General features: G+C 43.1%; 1 protein-coding gene across 5 annotated transcripts in view; it reads left to right on the top strand.

The window, feature by feature from the left end:
- Positions 1-20,480, top strand: part of TCF3 (transcription factor 3) — a 246,785-nt gene that overhangs the window by 138,931 nt on the left and 87,374 nt on the right. For all 5 annotated transcript variants that reach the window (XR_012754630.1, XM_075352621.1, XM_075352618.1 and 2 more), the window contains 5 exons: positions 9,889-9,962; positions 10,368-10,464; positions 11,526-11,590; positions 15,186-15,315; positions 16,031-16,080. Coding sequence is in view for 4 of the 5 variants with exons in the window: in XM_075352621.1 (XP_075208736.1) it covers positions 9,889-9,962; positions 10,368-10,464; positions 11,526-11,590; positions 15,186-15,315; positions 16,031-16,080 (416 nt within the window). In the remaining variant the exon portion in view is untranslated. The remainder of the gene's footprint in view (positions 1-9,888; positions 9,963-10,367; positions 10,465-11,525; positions 11,591-15,185; positions 15,316-16,030; positions 16,081-20,480) is intronic.

Here is a 20,480-nt window from a genome sequence, read left to right as displayed (position 1 = left end):
TGTGTGTGTGTGTGTGTGTGTGTGTGTATATGAATGATGTGTATCTACGTATGTCAGTGTATGACTGTATAGGTTTGTCTGTCTATATGTATTTTTTGTGAATCGTCTTTAAATATGTATGTGTATGTATCTGTGTATGTGCGTCTCTACGTGTGGATGGGGCCCACTGAGACTTTCGCCCGGGGCTCACAAACACCTGGAGGCGGCCCTGCATTCATGCGTCACATGGCTACATTCACTAGCGTTCCCATGTGTTTGAATGCCAACTCCGCCATACACATGAGCGCTCAGTTCGGCCACATATTCATGGGAGAAATCCCCTTCCAGTTAACCCTGGTGGCTTATCTCCTTTGCAGACCAAGTGATTGGGTGTTTTGTTTTTTTTTTATTAAATTTTTTAATAGATTTTTTTTTTTTTGCTCGATCCTTCTCTCATGACACATGTGGGAGATGGTCGGCTGGTTCTGCCAAAATCTAAATGAGCTTGTAATGGCCCTCATACACCAGGAAGTGATAGACGTGTAGAAGCTTCTCCAGACAGATGGCTTACATACAGAGCCTTCACCATGTGCACACAGATTTTTGAGGCAATGAAGAGTTTTCAAGTAGAAAACACTCTTTTTTTTAAGAGTTTAATTTCTTCAAGCGATTTTAAAGAAAAAAATGGGCAATTTTTTTTTTTTTTTTTTTTTTAAACTCCTTCTTTGCAAGCTATTGGTTGTACAGTGACATGCACTTTTCTTTCCCAGCAGGCCTTTTTCAAAATCTAAAGCAGAATGTAGAACAAAACTCTGAATTTACAAAAAGATGTTTTTTAAAACCGGAATGAATAGGCAGAGTCCTTCGAGCATGTTTAATACATTTTTCTGTCGTCTTTTAAAACTTAAAGAAAAAAAAAATCTAATGTACAAATACACTCTTATTATGCATTTGCCCTTGCTGACTTGTGATGTTAAAAGGAACCAATCACCAGGATTTTCGTATATAACCTAAAGCCAGTGCTCTACTGGCACTATCATGCTGAGTCTATACATACCTTTAGTGGTCAGCTCGGATGTATAGGTTTTGAAATCCAAGAAAGTAAAGTTTATAAAATCATCAGCGTCTTGAGTGGCCAGCAGCTGAGGACCAGATAATATCTGGGGGGGGGGGGGGGAGAGGATATTCATAGTTAACCCATCCCCCTGTTAAAATTAGCATAAGTATTATACAATCGACCTAGCAGGACCTGTGCTGAGGTCATACCCATGTGACCAGAAGAGGCGGGGCCTCAGACAACAAAGCTGATACCAGGAAGCAACATTGGTCTGTTGGCTGAGGCCCCATCCCTTCTGGTCACATGGATATGACCTCAGCGCAGGTCCTGCAAGAAAAATATTATTTTGCTGCGTCCAAAACGCTGTGTTGCGCATAGTGGACAGGATTTCTAGAACTCCCGTGCGTTTTTTCCCCAGCAAACAGTGACCTGCGGTGCAGCTTTCTAAGCCACATCATGTCAATTGTTTGCAGATTCGCATGCGTCCTCCGTAGGGAGAGCACAAATGAGAGACCGCAGCACACTGAACCCTGATCGTGGGCACGAGTAGCTGCGATCTCCTGCGGTGGGCAACCACGGCAATCAGCACACGTCAGCTGATTTGTACAGCTGACGTGTGCCTTGCAGGCACGAGCAGATCCACGATCTGCCCGTACCTGTTAACCCCTTAAATGGCGCTGTCAAGATGTGACTGCGCCAGTATAATCATGATCGCGGTTAAAGTTTACTCACTGCCCGACACCGGAAGTCATGTGACGTGATTACGTGGATCCAATGGTTGTTATGGTTGCACAGGGTCATGTGATGACTCCTGCAGCTTACATGACTCACTTCCTGTTTCACACGGCCGAGAGCTGTGTGTTATTTGTTATTCACAGCTGTGGAGCTGTGATCAGCAGATATGGAAGAGCAATCAGACTGCTGATCCTTATAATACCCTAGGGGGACTTTTAAAAAACGTTTTGAAAAATTAAAAAAAAAAAAATAAACCTAAAGTTCTTATCACCACCCTTTCGCCCCATTGAAAATTAAAGGATTAAAAAAATAAAAAAATATGCACATATTTGATATTGCCATGTTCAGAAATGCCCAATCAAAATATAAAATCAGTTAATCTGATCTGTAAACGACGTAGCGACAAAAAATTCCAAATGCCAAAATTACGCTTTTTTGGTCGCGGCAAATGTTGCACAAAATGCAATAACAGGCAATCAAGACGTAGCATCTGCACAAAAATGGTACCATTAAACGTCAGCTCGAGACCCAAAAAATGAGTCACTGACCTCCAAATCCCCAAAAATAAGAACGCTATTGGTCGTAGAAAAAGGCACAAAATGTGCGCCACTTTATTTGGACAAACTTCTGATTTTTTTTTTTTAACCCCATTAGATAAAAGTAAACCTATACATGTTTGGAGTCTACGAACTCGCACCGACCTGAGTCATCATACCAACACATATGTGAACACCGTGAATAAAATATCTCAAAAACAAACTTTTTTTTTTCCCAATTTTTCCACATTTGGATTTTTTTTCCCATTTTCTAGTACACTATATGGTAAAAATAATAGTTTAATTTAAAAGTACAACTTGTTCTGCAAAAAAACAAGCCCTCACGTGGCTATATTGATGGAAAAATAAGTGTGACGGTTCTCATGAGATGCACCAATTCTTACGCTGGTCCCGTTGACACCAGACAAGGGCAATCGGGATAATAAGGAGTTAATAGCAGCCCACAGCTGTCACTAAGTCCTAGGTTAGTGATGGCAGTCATCTGAAACCCCCGCCTTATCACTATTCTGTAAGCTCGAAAGTAAATAAACACAAACCCCCCAAAAATCCTTTATTTGGAATAAAATACAAAAAGCACCACTTTATTAACTCCCAAACACTCCTGCAGGTCCGAAGTAATCCACACGATGATTCAGCTCTGCTACATCCCTGTCCTGTTACAGCGAGCGTCATAGAGCATGACTTTCCGCTGTGAGTGCAGACAGAGCCATGAACTTGGATGACCCTCTGACATTACAGCTGCGGGCCCCGCAGTACGGCGTGTGTCGTGGCAGTGACGTCACGGGTTCTTCGCTGTGAGGTTCAGGCCGCGACTGAAGTAAGCTGCACGATCAGCAGGGAAATCTCTCGGGTGAGTCCTCCACTTGTGGCTCACTTCATGGCCTGATTTGTGGTCACATTGGGAGTCCTCCCCCTGTGACTGCAAATCACCCAAGTGACGTCACCGCTGATCGCGTGGCTAACTTCAGTCACTCAGGTGATTTGCTGTCATGGGTGTAGGACTCCAACTGTGGCCGTGGCTAACATGCGTGACATCACCACTGACCGCACGGCTCTCTTCAGTTGCTGCATAGTGTTCACAGCGGGCAGTATTGTACTATGGCGCTCGCTGTGAGCGTCAGATGTAGCAGTGCTGAAGCATCGTGGAACCTCGTGTGGATTACGTCGGACCTGCAGGGGTGTTATTGGGGTTAATAAAGTGGTGAAAGAGGGTGGTTTTTATCTTTTATTTCAAATAAAGGATTTTTGTTTGTGTTTACTTACTTTCACTTACAGATTAATAATGGGGGTGTCTGAGACGACTGCCATCACTAATCTAGGACATATTGGCAACTATGGGCTGTTAGTAACTCCTTATTACCCCGATTGCCACTGCACCAGGGCAATAGGGAAGAGCTGGGTAAAGTTCCGGGACTGTCACATCTAATGAATGCGGCAATTTCAGGCAGCTGCTTGCTGATAGTTTTAGACTGGGGAGAGCCTAATAACCATAGGCCTCCCCAGTCTAAGAATGCCAGCCCCCAGCTGTGGAGCGTTATCTTGGCTGGTTATCAAAATCGGATGAACCGCACGCCTGTTTTTTTTTAAATTTTACTGTAAAATATTGACCCACCCACCGGTGTCTGTGATCAGTTGCAGTCAGACAGCCGTCACTCAGCGTGGGGGTGCATCTGACCCGAACCAATCACAGGCGCCGGTGGTTGGGAGAAGCAGTGTGAGAGGCAGTGTGACAGCCATGGCGTGCCGGTGATCGGTGATTAGGAAGCGCTTGGAGAGAGAGAGAATTTATGCTGGAACCATGTGGTTGATCTGCGTTTTTTGTGACAAAAACACAAGTAAAACGCATAAAGTTGGTAGCATGCATCTCTTCCTTGTATTTTTCATCACCTCATTCATTTCAGTTCCTGACAAAACGTGACAAAAACGCAAAAAGAATGAACATGCTGCTTCTTTTTTTATCAAAAGGTTTTCATGAAGTGCAGATAAAAAAACTGCAACATGCGCACAGTAAATCTTAATTCTCCTAGACTTTTCTGGGAAGTCAAGTCAGAACTTGCTGACAAAAAAAACTACCAAAAAACAAGACTATTACGTGGCAAAAGTAATGCAGCGTGTGCACATAGCCTTCTAGTCTGAGCAGTCAGGAAAAGAAGCCAAAAGACCTGATAAATGAGTGTTTTACTTGTTTGTCACTTGATTGGCAATCTGTTTACACTGGCCAGTTTTTACAATGCATTGCATGGGGGGAAAACGCAGGAAAGAATTGACATGTCCATTTTTTTTTTTTTTTTTAAGCTCAAAAACGCAGCTTAAAAAAAAATTGTTTGCCGAAAGCAAAAATGAAAACTCACACTTTGCCGGGGAAGCAAAGTCGTGCAGTTTTGAGCCCAAAAACGCACCCGAAAAACGCCGCGAAAAACACACTGCGCACATAGCCTAAATGCACGCTTACCCCTATATATAGTGGTGTTATGCTACCTTATCTAGGCTTCTAGGAGAGCTGTGGTTAGCTGTTGGATTAAGGTACCTTCACACATAGCGAGATCGCTGCTGAGTCACAGATTCTGTGATGCAACAACGACCTCGCCAGCGATCTCGCTACGTTTGACACATATCAGCAACCAGGCCCCTGCTGTGAGATCGCTGGTCGTGTCGGAATGGCCTGGACCATTTTTTGATCATCAAGGTCCTGCTGGGCAGGATGCATCGGTGTGTTTTTGACGCCTTACCAGCGACCTCGTTGACGACTCAGAGCTCAGACACGTACAGCCACGTAGGCCTGAATCGTCACACTAGCTGCCGTGTGACAGGGTCCCAACAACCACCGAGATCGTTATACAGGTCGCTGTATCGTTGCTGCGTCGTTGGGAAGATCTGACTGTTTGACATCTCACCAGCGATCACATAGCGACTTGCCAGCGATACTTATCAGGTCGTATCATTGTCGGGATCGCTGGAAAGTCGTTAAATGTGACGGGGCTTAATAATAGTGGGATGATTTTCTTCACTTTTCCTGTATATACAGCAAAGCTATCAAGCTACTGAGGACAGGAAATCATTATAATTGTGAATGCTGTAGTGGCCAATGTAAGTAACAATATAACGAGAGCTCTCCCAAAAGAAGTAAATAAAAAAAATCTGCAGCATTGCGCCCATCACACCCTTCTTGCATACCTTGTGATACATTTGTCTGGCTATAATGCCTAAACTACCTATCTTGGAATCTGTCACTTGATTCATGCTGCTCAAACCATTGTCAGCATGAACCAGAGCCTGGCTTCACCATTGCATCCAGGTGTCTTTGTTTCTGAAATGTCATCAGTCTCCTCTCTCCCTGACTGGCTTCTCCCTGCTCTGCTGTAGATGATTGACAGGCCTCTCTACGTACAAGAGACCCGTCAATCAGCAAGAGCAATGTAGGGAGAAGACTCTGGGATCTTCAAATTAGGTTTTCTTTTAGCATTTCAGAGAAAACACACCTTGCTGCTTCCAGGTTTGGTTATGCATGAAACAAGTAGCCGTTTTCCTTTAAGAAAGAGAGCACTTTCCATCTGAAACGTGAAGCGCTCAGTCCTATCTTTTTTATTTTTTTGGAATGGGATTCAAAGTCTCGTTTTTTTCTCCTTTTTGCTTATCAATCAACTATTGGACTAGTATTTGTTTAGAGACAATTATAGTGTAGTATATGATCATTTTACCCTTTAGTGACCACCAATACTACTTTAAACTGACCTGAGATATAAGTGAATAGTACCCCCCAACAGGTGAAAACGCAGTAACTGTATACTATAGCCGACACTGCTGCGTCAGTCACGATCAGTGTTGGCACCAACCATGGCCAATTAACCCCATCGGCATCCTGTGATTGTGTGGTCTCTATAGTAGCCATGGCAATTTACAGCCAATTAACGGCATAAGTCTTCCACCTACAGTGACCTGTTCAGATGTTAGCAACATATAGGTGGTAAAAATAACGTTTTTCTTTCCTGTCATGCCAATTTGCATTTATTCCTTAAGGCTATCTGCGCACTAGAAAATTGATTGTTCTCAAGAAAATTTCTTGAGAAACTTCTGGGAGTTGAAGATTACCGCACCCGTGGTAAAAAAAAACGCACCAAAACCGCGGGAAAAACGCATGCATTTTTTTGCCGCGGTTTTGACGCGTTTTTTCCGCAGGTTGGTCCCGGCGGGTTTTTTTTTATGCTGTAACTGCAATAAATAATATAGATAATAGATAATCGATAGATAATGGATAGAGGGATAGATGAATAGATAGAGATGGATAGATGAGAAAGACATATATAATGTCCCACCTCCCTGCATATTCTACGCTGGCACCCTTTAGTGATTTTCATGTGGCACTAAAGGGTGCCTAGCATTGTATTTAGCCAAAAAATTAAATAAAAAAAAAAATGATGTGGGGTCCCCCATCTTTTGTAGCCAGCTAGGGTAAAGCAGATGGCTGCAGCCTGCAGACCACAGCTGGCAGCTTCACCTTGGCTGGTAATCCAAAACAGAGGGCACCCCACGCTGTCATTTTACATTAAATAATTTAAAACAAAAAACGTGGGGTCCCCCCCAAATTGGATCACCAGCCAAGGTAAAGCAGACAGCTGTGGTCTGGTATTCTCAGACTAGGGAGGTCCACTGTTATTGGACACTCCCCAGCCTAAAAATAGCAGGCGCGCAGCCGCCCCAGAAGTGGCGCATCCATTAGACATGCCAATCCTGGTGCTTCGCCCCAACTCATCCCGTTGCCCTGGTGCGGTGGCAAACTGGGTAATATATGGGGTTAATGCCAGATGTGTAATGTCACCTGGCATCAAGCCCTGGGGTTAGTGATGTCACGCATCTATCAGATACCCGACATCACCAACCCAGTCAGTAAGAAATAAAAAATAGACAACAAAAAAAGGTTTATTTGAAAAAACACTCCCCAAAACATTCCCTCTTTCACCAATTTATTAAAACGAACAATCAATTCCACGTCCGGTGTAATCCAATAAGGGGGTCCCACGGCGATCCATACCATAGTCACTGTCCCAGTCAATGAAGAACAGAATGTTCCCCATTGGCTGGGAGAGCAATGCAGTGACCTGAGCTAACATCAATAGCCCAGGTCACTGCAGGGGATGACGAGCGCTGACTTCAGGAGGTTAGATGAGATCATTACCTGCTGTGATCTCCTGCACTGCTGACGTCAGCGCTGTCACTGACTTCTATGCCCGCTGCATTCTCATCAGTATCGCGAGAGCCCGTGACGTCACCGCTAGTGACAGTCTCTGGCCGCCTGCGAGACGGGCATAGACGGCAGTGACAGCGCTGACGTCAGAAGGCAGGAGATCGTCACAGCAGGTAATGATCTCATCTAACTTCCTGACAGCAGCGATCATCATCCCCGCAGCTGCCAGCACTGCAGCGTGACAAGCTGCTGACACTGCGGGCAGACACTGACACTGCTGTGCTGGCAGCGGCGGGGCTGGAGCGGGACATAGACTGCACGGGCACCCGACAGAGGTCACACGGGAAGTGCTTCTGTGCTGCGTCCAGGGAGTGTGACGTGTGTGTTTACGCTGCTCCGCTTCCTCTTCCTCTTCTGTCATAATGACATCACTTCCTGCAAAACCGCAGGCAGTGATGAGCATTACCGCAGGTAAACCGCGGCTATACCGGGGATATACCGCACATCAATTTCTACCTGCAGTATACCCCCGGTATTTCGCCATTACATTACAGTGAATGGAGTGTAATACCGCAGGTACCTGCGGAAAAGAAGTGACATGCACATTTTCTCAAATTTTCTCAAGAAATTCTGCTCAAAGAATTTTCTTGAGACAAAAACGCAGTGTGCGCACAGCTATTTTTTTCCCCATAGGTTTTGCTGGGAAATGTCTGCAGAAAGATTTCAAACATTTCTCAAGAAATTTCTGCAGCAAAACCGCGGGTCAAACTGCAGGTAAAACCGCAGTGTGCGCACAAGGCCTTAAAGTCCCATTCAGTGTTAACATAAACTACCTGATAGCAGTTGAGTGAGGAGTGCGATTTCTAAAATGTTATTACTTTTTGGGGGGTTTCCAATATATACTGTATTTTGTGGACTGTAAGACGCAAACCTAAGTTTTAGTGGAGGAAAATAAATAAAAATTTGAAACAAAAAAATGTGGTCATGACGCTGTGTTACGAGTGGGAACTGCTGCTGACACTGTTTTGAGGGTAATGTCCCCCAATTTTGTACTAATGTCCCCCATACTTTCCAGATATGTGTCCCCCCCCATCCTGGTGTATATGTCGTCCTTCCTGGTATATACACTGCTCACAAAAAGTTAGGGCTGTTTGGCTTTCTGGTGAAATGTATGTAAAATGTTCACTCTACAGTGATATTTTATCATGAATGTAGGACATTTAAGTAGAAGCATGCAAAGGTGATTTCCTCATCTCAAACAATTTATTTAAATGAAAGCCAACAGTGGTGGGTATAACACTCCCAAACTGTCAATGTCTCAACTTGTCATGTGGTTTTGAACATCAAGTTCTGCTTGATAGACATCTCATGTTGTTCACAAGTTGAGTTATTGCCTGCTGAGGCATGGCATCCCACTGTTCTTGAAGGGCGGCTCACACTATTTCTGGGGCCAATCATTAACCTCCTACATATACACTGCTTCCGCCGGCGTCCAGGATTGGTTGGTTGCAGTCAGACTGCACCTCCACCCTGTGTGACAGTGTCTGACTGCTTTCAATCACGGACGCTGTGTGTATCTATATTGGTGTAAAATAAATAAAATTGGCTTATTATCCCCCCATATTATGATACCCAGCACACATAAAGCAAACTGCTGCAGCCCCAGTACTGCGCTCATCTTGGCTGTGTACCAAAATAAGAGGAGCCACAGGCGGCTTTTTTTTTTTTTATTATTATTTAAATAATTTAAAAAACAAACTGGTAATCCACCCAGTTTTGATACCCAGCTATGATAAAGATGACAGCTGTGGGCTGGTATTCTCAGGCTAGGGAGGCCCATGGTTATTGGGCCACGGCCCCAGCCTTAAAGTAGCAGCCTGCAGCCGCCCAGAATTGTCGCATCCATTAGATAACGCAATCCCAGAACTTTTTACCCTGCTCATCCCAATTGCCCTGGTGTGGTGGCAATAAGGGGTTAATGACAGCTCACAGCTGCCATTAAGCACTAGATTAGTAATTTTTTAGGTTCTGTGAGGCCCCCCCCATTACTAATCTGTAAGTGAAAAGAAATAAACGCAAACACCGAAAATTATTTTATTTGAAATAAAATACAAAAAAGCACCCTCTTTCACGCATTTACTAATTCCAAAAACACCCCTTGTAGGTCAAACATAATTCACTCAAGGTCAAACGATGATTCCAGCTCTGCTACATACATGGTGAAGGCACAGCGTGCGGCCACAGAACATGACTGCACACTGTAGCCGCAGCGATCAATTTACTGAGGTCATTTGCTGTCACCAGCTATAAATTTGGATTCTTGTATCCCATAGAGGAGTGCTTTACCTGCATTCTTTTTATTTCTTTCCTTCTTTCAGGTATGGAAGAACGAACTGGCTCTGGGTCATGGACAACAAATGATCATAATGGATCCACGTTTGACCAGGGCAGAGTAAGTAGATCTTTTTGAATTGCGCATTATTTTATTCGCTTATATAGATCTATTAATTTCACAGCGCTTTACAGACTTGATCATCAATGTCCCCATTGGGACTCACAATCTAAATCCTCTCAGTATGTCTTTGAAGCTTGGGAGGAAAGCCACACAAACAAAGGGTAAACATACAAACTCCTTGTAGATGTTGTCCTTGATGGGATTTGAACCCTGAACCACAGAGCTACAAGATTTCAGTGCTAACCACTGAGCCACTATGCATGACCTATATAACGGGCATAAATGCTTATATACTAACACAATGTCATTCCTTTGCATCATATTATTCAATACAGTAAATTAATATGCTTCTAGTATGTTAAATTTAACATCAGTCCTAATTGCTATCTTATGTACTCTCAGGGTTATGGTGACACTAGTCATTATGGGGAACATCGGGATCTACCATCACATGAAGGCAGTTTGTCATCTACAACCTTCCTGTCATCAGGACTTGCGGGTAAGATTGTTGACAGCGAAGAACTTCTCCTAAATTGAGATGTATCTCCCGTCTTTAGATTATCATGTAGCTTTTAAGGGACTCCATCTGTACAGAATCACTGTTCATACCAAGCATGGGTGCTTCATGGCGGGGCTAATCATTTATATACACCATCCCATATGCTTGTTTTCCCTCTATCTCCACCGTCCCCCCTTTTTCTATGGTTGACAGCTCCGGCTTCATAAAGCCGGTGGAGATGGATGGAGTGAAAACAGGAGAGATACTGTATTCAAATGATTAGCCCCCGCCATGATGCACCAATCACCTGTGCTTGGTATGAACAGTGATCTTGTGTTGACAGTCCCTTTAAAAATGCAGGGATTTGGGAACAGTGCTGTGTACTACAGTGTATAGCACTGGAGTACGTAGAGATTATAGGACCCAGGAACAAAGATACAAATGACTCTTCCTTTAGATTACTATTGCCAATGCTCCTAACCACCCAAAACAGTGAGCTCTATTTTCATAGGATGGTTTAGACCTTGCCAATTTGCATTTTCTTACCACCTATTGTTACAGGAATAAAACCGGCTTGGAATGGGTCTTGTCTGTCCTCCTGGTGTGGTAATATTTGCTATGTTATGATCATGTATCATAGAGATTGCCGTTCAGTTTTCAAGATAAGAGACTATTTAATCTATTGTATACTGCTTGTTGCTTAGACTGCAGAGGTACTCAGTGACCTATCGGAGGTGGAGTATTTCCTAGGCAGGGAGCCTGCTCTTGGCCTACCTGGAAGTGCTGCTCTAAAGTTGATTGGATCGCTTGCTCCAACCAGCTTCAGGGTATCTGCCAAACGCATTTGAGAGCGCTCATAGTTGGCACCCTCAATGCAGTCGTGATTCTGGTCCAGCAACCAGGATGCTGGGAGTATAGGCAGAGGTTTACTCCCGAAGATGGAAGAAAATATCCATTTAAATTTAGGCTGCAATGTAACAAATCCTATCCATTGTAAATTCACTATGTGTTTCCAAAGCTTTAGGATGTGATTGCCTATGTGCTGATTGTATGTATTTCAGGGAAAAATGAGCGACCATCGTACACTACATTTGGCAGAGATTCCGGAATGGCTGGAATGAATCAGGTATTGATTATGTACAGGCTATTGGGTTTGTGTCTGTAGAAGAAAAAAAACCCATAACATGCAGTTAAGTTTTCTGCCCTTATGTGAATTCACGCAGGGTGAATCTTCTGGCATTTTTATCCCCTTAAGATTGGAGAGAATCATTGCAAACGCGTGATTTTTACTGGGCTGCAATGTGAAGTCAGTGGGGTTACGTGTAAATGGCAAATAAGTGAAACGTTCAATTGTGTACATATCTTTGCATAAAATTCTAGATATCAGTGTAGTGTTTGACACAAACTTACCATGTAAATACATTTTACTTTACTTAAGCTACCACATAAGTAAATGATATGCACCATTGCACTGACCCACATGAATTGAAAATCCAGTTGACACGGAGTGTGGGACCAGCCTTGCAGCTTTCAGTGGAGATGGAAGTGTGGGGAATTTGGAGCGGTGTAAAAATTTCAAGTTGCCGATTCCTCAAAACAAATTCAGGTTTCTATGTTCAACCCTTGGTCAAATGATACAATACAAAATAATTTAAATATGAAATGTGACTAGTAATTTACAGACCGTATCCTGGTTATTTGTGGTTTTCTGGGGTCACATTGATGGCCTATCCTTACAATCATTAACAAATATCAAATTGGTCTGGCACTTTGCACCCCCCAACCATCCGACTGCAGTACTGTCGCGCTACTATCACATGTAAAATAAAAATATGTGAACCACTGTTATTTATTTTTTGTCTTTTTTAGTTCTCAGGGCAATTTCCTTGACATCTGGTGGCAATTTACCCTGTTCCCGTCTCATGACATGCTAAGGCTGTGTGCGCACGTTGCGTATTTGCATGCAGTTACACTGCGATCTGCACCGCAGCGTAACTGTATGCGTCCTGCGTCCCCAGCGTAATCTGTGAAGATTATGCTGGGGACGTGCGCACGTGGTGTATTATCGGCTGCTGCCCGAAGCGCGCGTTCTAAGAAGTGACATGTCACTTCTTTCCTGCGCTCTGCCTGCATCCCCCGCTCTGTCTACGGGAGGGGCTGCAGTCAGAGCGCATGAAATCAGCCTTTTTTTTTTTTTTTTTTTTTTTTATTAGGACTCTTTATGCAGCAATTTAAAGCGCACATGTGCTGTTCAAATCGCTGCAGAAATTTCTGCAGGGCAGAGCGCTACGTGCGCACATAGCCTAATATGTCATGGTGCCGGTATATAGCATGAGCTTAGGAGCTGAGCCTGCTCCACACAGGGCAGGTGCAGGCACACTAAGATTTTAGACTTCAGTTTTGCAGTATCTAGATAATCAGTTATTCATAATAAACACATCATTCAAAAAACTAATATGAAAAGCTATTCGATTTCTTCACTGACCCTTTGACGTGAATGCGTAAGTTTTCATATGTAGCTAGGATCAAAAGTGGACATGTCTATGATTAACATCTGTATGAAAATCTTAACAGCCCCATAGACTAGAATAGTCTTTTGTTCAATTCATGAGAGAAAACAGATTGAACACATGCATGAAAATTGGCATGTCAAATAGGAATCCAAGAAAAATATACATATTCATATCCCATATCGTACAACCGCCCGGTAGCTGTGTTTTTCTGCAAATTTGTTTGGGCCATAGTAGGTCTGAAAGAATTCTTTGCCTTTTAGAGTTACTGCTAAACAAACATGATCGCCTTCAGAATAAAGATTAATACTGCCACATCCAATAGTATTAGGCTGAGCACACATGGCGAGTAAATCGGAGCGAGTGGAATGCGATAAAAAATCGCATTCCACTCGGACCAATGTCACTCTGAGGCCGCTCCCATGAGCATTTTTTTTTTTTCTCAGCCCTAATCGGACCAAGAATACAATTGCCACATACTGCAGGCGGAATTTGATTTGTTTTCTCTCACACCCATACAAACATCGCATTGCACTCACATTACAGTGGAGTGCAGTGCGATATATGCATCAGCTGATAATGGAGGAGATAGGAAGATTAATCCCTCCCTCTCCTACGTAGCTGTGCTGGGATCGCAGGATCGCATCAGTGGCATAACACTCTGCTTGCACTCCAGCAGAGCGGGAGCCGAGTGTCATGCGATTCACTCACATTAATGAGCCATGTGGCCCCAGCCTTAAAGGGGTTTTTCAAAAATACTTTATTAACCCTCTCTACTCCTGGGTATTTTTTTTTTTTCACCCTTTCATTTTTTCACATTTTTAAGAGCTATAACTCTATTTTCCATCATTATTTTTAAATTTGGGACTTTTTTTTTTGTGGGACAAGTTGTAATTCTGAAATATACAGTATATCATTCACTTTGCCATATAATGTACAAAAAGAAACCTAGAAAATAATTTAATTAAATAAAAAAAAATATATATATGCGCTATACTACCATGGTTTATCATATTTACAGCATTCATTGTGTGGGTAAAAATCACCTGGATGTGTGATTGATTTTTTTTTTTTTTTTTTTTATAAATTATTCCCCCCAGGTCCATTCAAGTATAGACACACCAAACTTCTATTATTTTTAATTTAGTGGTCAAAATAAATTAAGATTTATTTTTTTAAATGCCTTTTTCCAATATCTTTAGCTTTCTGATAATGGAGCTCCGTAACAGCATATTTTTTTTTTTTGCTTTTTTTTATGCATGGTGTGCACAGACCAACCTCAGCACCTGCAGTGAATTTAGTAACCCAGCCTGCTTTGTCTTCAATTGATGGAGTCCGGTTAGTGACTCCACTGCAGGCTCCCTGACTGGACAATACATGCCCATCATACCAAGCGGTGTAGTGGTCATGTACAGACTAACCTCAGTGCCTGTAGTGAGCTCAGTAACTCGACTTCTCTGCCTTCAATATATAGGGTCATGTTAGTGCGTCTGCTGCAGGTACCGATTGGCCTGTACATGCCCATTCAACTGCTCAATGCAGAGTACCATGCTGTAGAATAGTGAGTAAAGATAATTTTAAGAGGTGTGCTGGGATGCAGTGGTACATGGAAAGGATAATTTGGAATTTTAATTGGGAAGGAATAATGTAATCAGGTTTCCAGTTATTAAACTGTTGCCAGTGCAAGTTCCCTTTTAACTATGCAAATAGTTTTAGTAAATATAAGGTATGTGACTTAGAGTTTAAAGGCCTGACAGACACTTAAATTGATGGCCTATACTTAAGGTACGTCATCGAGCAGACCAGTTTGGCTGAGACATCAGGCTCACCCACTGATCTGCTATTCCCAGTGCTGCTGGTGGCCATAAGTTGTCAGTTGCGGAGCTTCACAGCCCCGACTGCTGTGTAGTGTCCAAGGCTGGCACTGCACATCCAATACCTATCGATTCAAATAGAGGGCAGATCTGCAGTATCCTGCTACTGCCACTAAGTAGTTGATGGAGCTGGGCTGTGCAATTAAGCACTAATGGCCAGGGGCGCCACTGGGAACAGCTGATTTGGTGGGACTGCCAAGTGTCACACCCCCATTGATCACATATTGATGACCTATCCTACAAATATTATTACACAAGTCCAGACAATTGGTTTAAATTAATTTTTCTTTGACATTCTGTAAAAAAAAATTATTTTTTTTTACCCCTTCTCTTTAAGCCTGGATTTTTGCCTGGTGATTTGGGTATAAATAGCCCCAATGCACTTTCGCCCAGTGGAGGAAAAGGAGCTGCTCATTATTATTCATACCAAAGCGGCTCACGGCGGCGTCCAGGAGATGGCAACCTTGGTATAGATTTTTATTTTATTTATTCAAATGTCATAACTTGGTAATTATCCCATTTTGTTAGATGTGCAAATTCTAGTTATCTAGATGCCCTGAAATCTGTGCTGATTTGTTCCACTGTGCAGGTATGGGGTTGTATAATGCTTCTGTTGTGTGACCTTTCTGGAAAACCGCAGAATTAGCAGCTTAACTATCTGCAACTTCAGTTATAATCCGAAAAATACAGTAATATAAGACACCTTTTTTCCTCCCAGAAATTTGGGAGGAAAATAAGGGGTGCATCTTAAAATCTGAATATAGCTTACCACGTGGGCTGTCTGTGCAGCGGCCGGGTGCGTGCTGTCGGCCGGGTGCCTGTCTGTGCCAGCTGCCTCTGTGCGGGTGGGTGGCCTGCTGGTTGTTACTCCGGGCGGGTGGCTGTGCGAACTGCGGTGGCTGTGCGGACTGCGGTGGCTGTGCGATGAGTGTCCCAGTCTGTCCGCTGTCGCTGCTAGTACAGCCTCTGCCTCCTGTGACCCCACTCCACTACCGCTGACACCCCTCTGGTAAGACAACACCGGAGTATAAAACGGACCCCATTTTTATTTATTTTTTATATCTCTAAATTTGGGGTGTGTCTTATAAAACGAAAAATACGGTAATTTTCACTTGGTTTGCGTAAATGTTTTGGAAACTCTTCCATTCATGTTAGTTACCATATAACTTTATTTTCATGCAGATGTGCAACCTAAAAAAGTTCGAAAGGTGCCCCCAGGACTTCCGTCATCTGTAAGTGCTGTTTATTCAACTCAATCCATATTAAATCTGTATTGTAATTATGATGTACAACTAGAACAAGCAAAGAAAATATGAACTACTAAAGAAGTAGTCTGGGCTTAAGTGACCGGTCATGACATTCTTGCTGCCTGAACCATGGGGCATTATTGCAGCCATGCTATATACAGTGCCTACAAGTAGTATTCAACCCCCTGCAGATTTAGCAGGTTTGATAAGATGCAAATAAGTTAGAGCCTGCAAACTTCAAACAAGAGCAGGATTTATTAACAGATACATAAATCTTACAAACCAACAAGTTATGTTGCTCAGTTAAATTTTAATAAATTTTCAACATAAAAGTGTGGGTCAATTATTATTCAACCCCTAGGTTTAATATTTTGTGGAATAACCCTTGTTTGCAATTACAGCTAATAATAGTCTTTTATAAGACCTGATCAGGCCGGCACAGGTCTCTGGAGTTATCTTGGCCCACTCCTCCATGCAGATCTTCTCCAAGTTATCTAGGTTCTTTGGGTGTCTCATGTGGACTTTAATCTTGAGCTCCTTCCACAAGTTTTCAATTGGGTTAAGGTCAGGAGACTGACTAGGCCACTGCAACACCTTGATTTTTTCCCTCTTGAACCAGGCCTTGGTTCTCTTGGCTGTGTGCTTTGGGTCGTTGTCTTGTTGGAAGATGAAATGACGACCCATCTTAAGATCCTTGATGGAGGAGCGGAGGTTCTTGGCCAAAATCTCCAGGTAGGCCGTGCTATCCATCTTCCCATGGATGCGGACGAGATGGCCAGGCCCCTTGGCTGAGAAACAGCCCCACAGCATGATGCTGCCACCACCATGCTTGACTGTAGGGATGGTATTCTTGGGGTCGTATGCAGTGCCATCCAGTATCCAAACGTCACGTGTGTGGTTGGCACCAAATATCTCGATCTTGGTCTCATCAGACCAGAGAACCTTGAACCAGTCTGTCTCAGAGTCCTCCAAGTGATCATGAGCAAACTGTAGACGAGCCTTGACATGACGCTTTGAAAGTAAAGGTACCTTACGGGCTCGTCTGGAACGGAGACCATTGCGGTGGAGTATGTTACTTATGGTATTGACTGAAACCAATGTCCCCACTGCCATGAGATCTTCCCGGAGCTCCTTCCTTGTTGTCCTTGGGTTAGCTTTGATTCTTTGGACAAGCCTGGCCTCGGCACGGGTGGAAACTTTCAAAGGCTGTCCAGGCCGTGGAAGGCTAACAGTAGTTCCATAAGCCTTCCACTTCCGGATGATGCTCCCAACAGTGGAGACAGGTAGGCCCAACTCCTTGGAAAGGGTTTTGTACCCCTTGCCAGCCTTGTGACCCTCCACGATCCTGTCTCTGATGGCCTTGGAATCCTCCTTTGTCTTTCCCATGTTGACCAAGTATGAGTGCTGTTCACAAGTTTGGGGAGGGTCTTAATTAGTCAGAAAAGGCTGGAAAAAGAGATAATTTATCCAAACATGTGAAGCTCATTGTTCTTTGTGCCTGAAATACTTCTTAATACTTTAGGGGAACCAAACAGAATTCTGGTGGTTTGAGGGGTTGAATAATAAATGACCCTCTGAATAAACTTTTCACAATTTAAAAAAAAAAAAATAAAAAAAGAAATAACATTCTTTTTTGCTGCAGTGCATTTCACACTTCCAGGCTGATCTACAGTCCAAATGTCACAATGCCAAGTTAATTCCGAATGTGTAAACCTGCTAAATCTGCAGGGGGTTGAATACTACTTGTAGGCACTGTATATTCTGAAAAGCCAACAAGATGTAGGAGGCATGCGTAGGAAAGCAGGAAGAACCCATTGATGATCTGCCCTCGTAGTGGTTATCAAAGATGCATAGTCCTTGGCCAGCTTTTTAAAGTATGTTTTTTCTTTAAAGCGTCACAACATTTCAAAGTGAAAGGTATATGACTACGATAACAGTCAGTGTTCAATTCATGCTGTGGTGTTTTGGAGAAATTTAGACTTTGAATGTCTTCCCAGGGCTGCGGCAGAAACTTGACAGGTCTATCCCTCGCTTGTACATAGGAAGAGACCTGGCAGTCAACAGATCAGGGTTGCTGCCACATACTGCAGGCTTTCCTATCCACTTGTATGGTGGGCTATGCAACCACCCCAAAATGTTTGGACCTTTATTTTCCACATAGGAATTGATCCTATTTTTGTTAGACACGAATGGCATTTCCTGTTGATATGTTATAAATTTGGTAATACCACTTTTATAGATTTCTCATAAGAGATGTCTAAGAAATAGCTTCCATACAAAGACCTTTCAAAGTGAACCTGTCAGGTCCCCAGTGTACCCAGAGCCATGAGCAGTTCTGGGTGCATATCTATAATCACAGCATATAGTAGCCTACAAAAACATATCTTTAGAAAAAGTTTCTAAAGATCGTTTGAGATGTTAATAAGCACAGGGACTTGTCCAAGGGGGCGAAATTTCCTGGCTAGTCGTCCCTCTAAGCATAGAGGTTCGCCCCTGTGGATGTGAACATCTACTTTGCAATGCCCAGTGTTATGACAGTGCAATACAGAGCTTCTTGGATGCCAGATTTTTGTGTACCCGGCTTCAGAGAGAGCGCGTGATCGGAAGTGTGGACGACTTCAGATTATGAACTGTGAGCGTCTATGAAAGCTAGGTATGGATGCATCCAGCATCAAAGAAGCTGAAAGCTGACTGTTAAAAAGCACACACATGCTCCGCTTTTCTCACGCTGCCATAGGGGCATGATAACCTGTTAAGTGGGCCGACTAGCCAGGGAACTAACGCCCCTATGACTAGTCACAGCCCTCAATAGCATCTCATAAACGATCTTTAAAAATGCTTACTCTAAAAATCTGTTTATAAATGCTAGTAAATGCTGGGACAGTTAGGCAGGGATTCTAGATATGCCCCCAGAGCTGCTCATGGTTCTGTGTGCACTTGGGACCTGACAGGTTCCCTTTAACCTCTTCACGACACGCACTGGGTACATAAAGGATCGTGTGAGGTTAATCCTGGGGGGGCTGCCGTGGGCAGTTTGCGGCGATCCGCGGACATGTCAGCTGATTTCAACAGCTGACGTGTGCCTGCTAGTGAAATCTTGTTCTACCTGCGCCTATTAACCCCTTACATCTTTGTCAAATTCTGAAAGAGAGATGTATCAGCGCGCCGCCATGAGGATAACTTACCAACCCCCATCGGAAGTTGTGTGACGCGATCACGTGACTTCCAGTGGTTACCATGGTAGCACAGGGTCATGTGATGACTCCTGTAGCTATCATGAGCCACTTTCTCTCACTGCCGGCAGACTGCAGTGTGTGACAGGAGAGCTGCTTTTTTCCAGATCTCAGCTGTGTAGCTGTGATCTGGAGAAACGGAAGAGCGATCAGACTGCTGATCATTATAATCCCCTAAAGGGGCTAGTAAAATAAAAAGTTAAAAAACAAGTTTTAAATTAAAAAAAAAACAAAACAACAAAGGCTAAAAGTTCAAAAATAAGCCATAACTGAGCCATAGATCCCGAATAATGAGAATGCTACGAGTTTCGGAAAATGGTGCAAAAAGTGCGCCACTTTTTTTGGTCAAACTTGTGAATTTTTTTAACCCTATAGATAAAAGTAAACCTATACATATTTGGTATCTTCAAACTCGTACCGACCTGACACATCACACCAACACATCACTTTTATCATATAGTGAACATGGTGAATAAAATATCCCAAAAACTATTGTGCAATCACACCTTTTGCAGTTTTTCCGCACTTTGCTGTTTTCCAGTACACTATATGGTAAGACTTATGATTTCATTTAAAAGTATAGCTCGTCCCGCAAAAAACAAGCCCTTATATGGCAAGATTGACGGAAAAATAAACATGTTACAGCTCACGGAAGAAGGGGAGAAAAAAAAAAATGGAGGGGCTGCTGATAAGTCTTTGTGATTTTTTTTTTTTTTGTTTGTTTCTATAGTAACGAATGTTACATCACATGAAAGCCTTGTGTCTAATATATGTTTTCAAAATTGTGTTTGTTGCTTATGGCAACAGTTCTATGCACGCCGGAAAACAAAATGGCGGAGTCTAATGCGATATTCACAGCAACAGAGCAGAGGAGTGATAACATTCTTGTTTCTGCAAGGAAAGTCAGTGAAGTTTATTCATGGTGTTATGTCAAGACATTGGTGGATCAGTGCCCTTCATATTCCAGAGTTAAGAACTGGGTTGCCAAATTTAAAACTGGCCACCTCAGCACCAATGATCAGGAACGTCCTGGACGACCGAGAGTGATTGTTGTTCCGGAGATCGTCGATGCTGTGCACAATCTCCTACTGGAGAATCGATGAGTTTCAGCTAAAGCAATAGCAGACAACATGGGGATTTACCGTGAACGTG

Source organism: Anomaloglossus baeobatrachus, chromosome 1, assembly GCF_048569485.1.
Source record: "Anomaloglossus baeobatrachus isolate aAnoBae1 chromosome 1, aAnoBae1.hap1, whole genome shotgun sequence".
NCBI lineage: Eukaryota > Metazoa > Chordata > Amphibia > Anura > Aromobatidae > Anomaloglossus > Anomaloglossus baeobatrachus.
The sequence above is the reverse complement of the archived record's forward strand: the minus strand, read 5'-3'. Positions and strand labels throughout refer to the sequence as shown.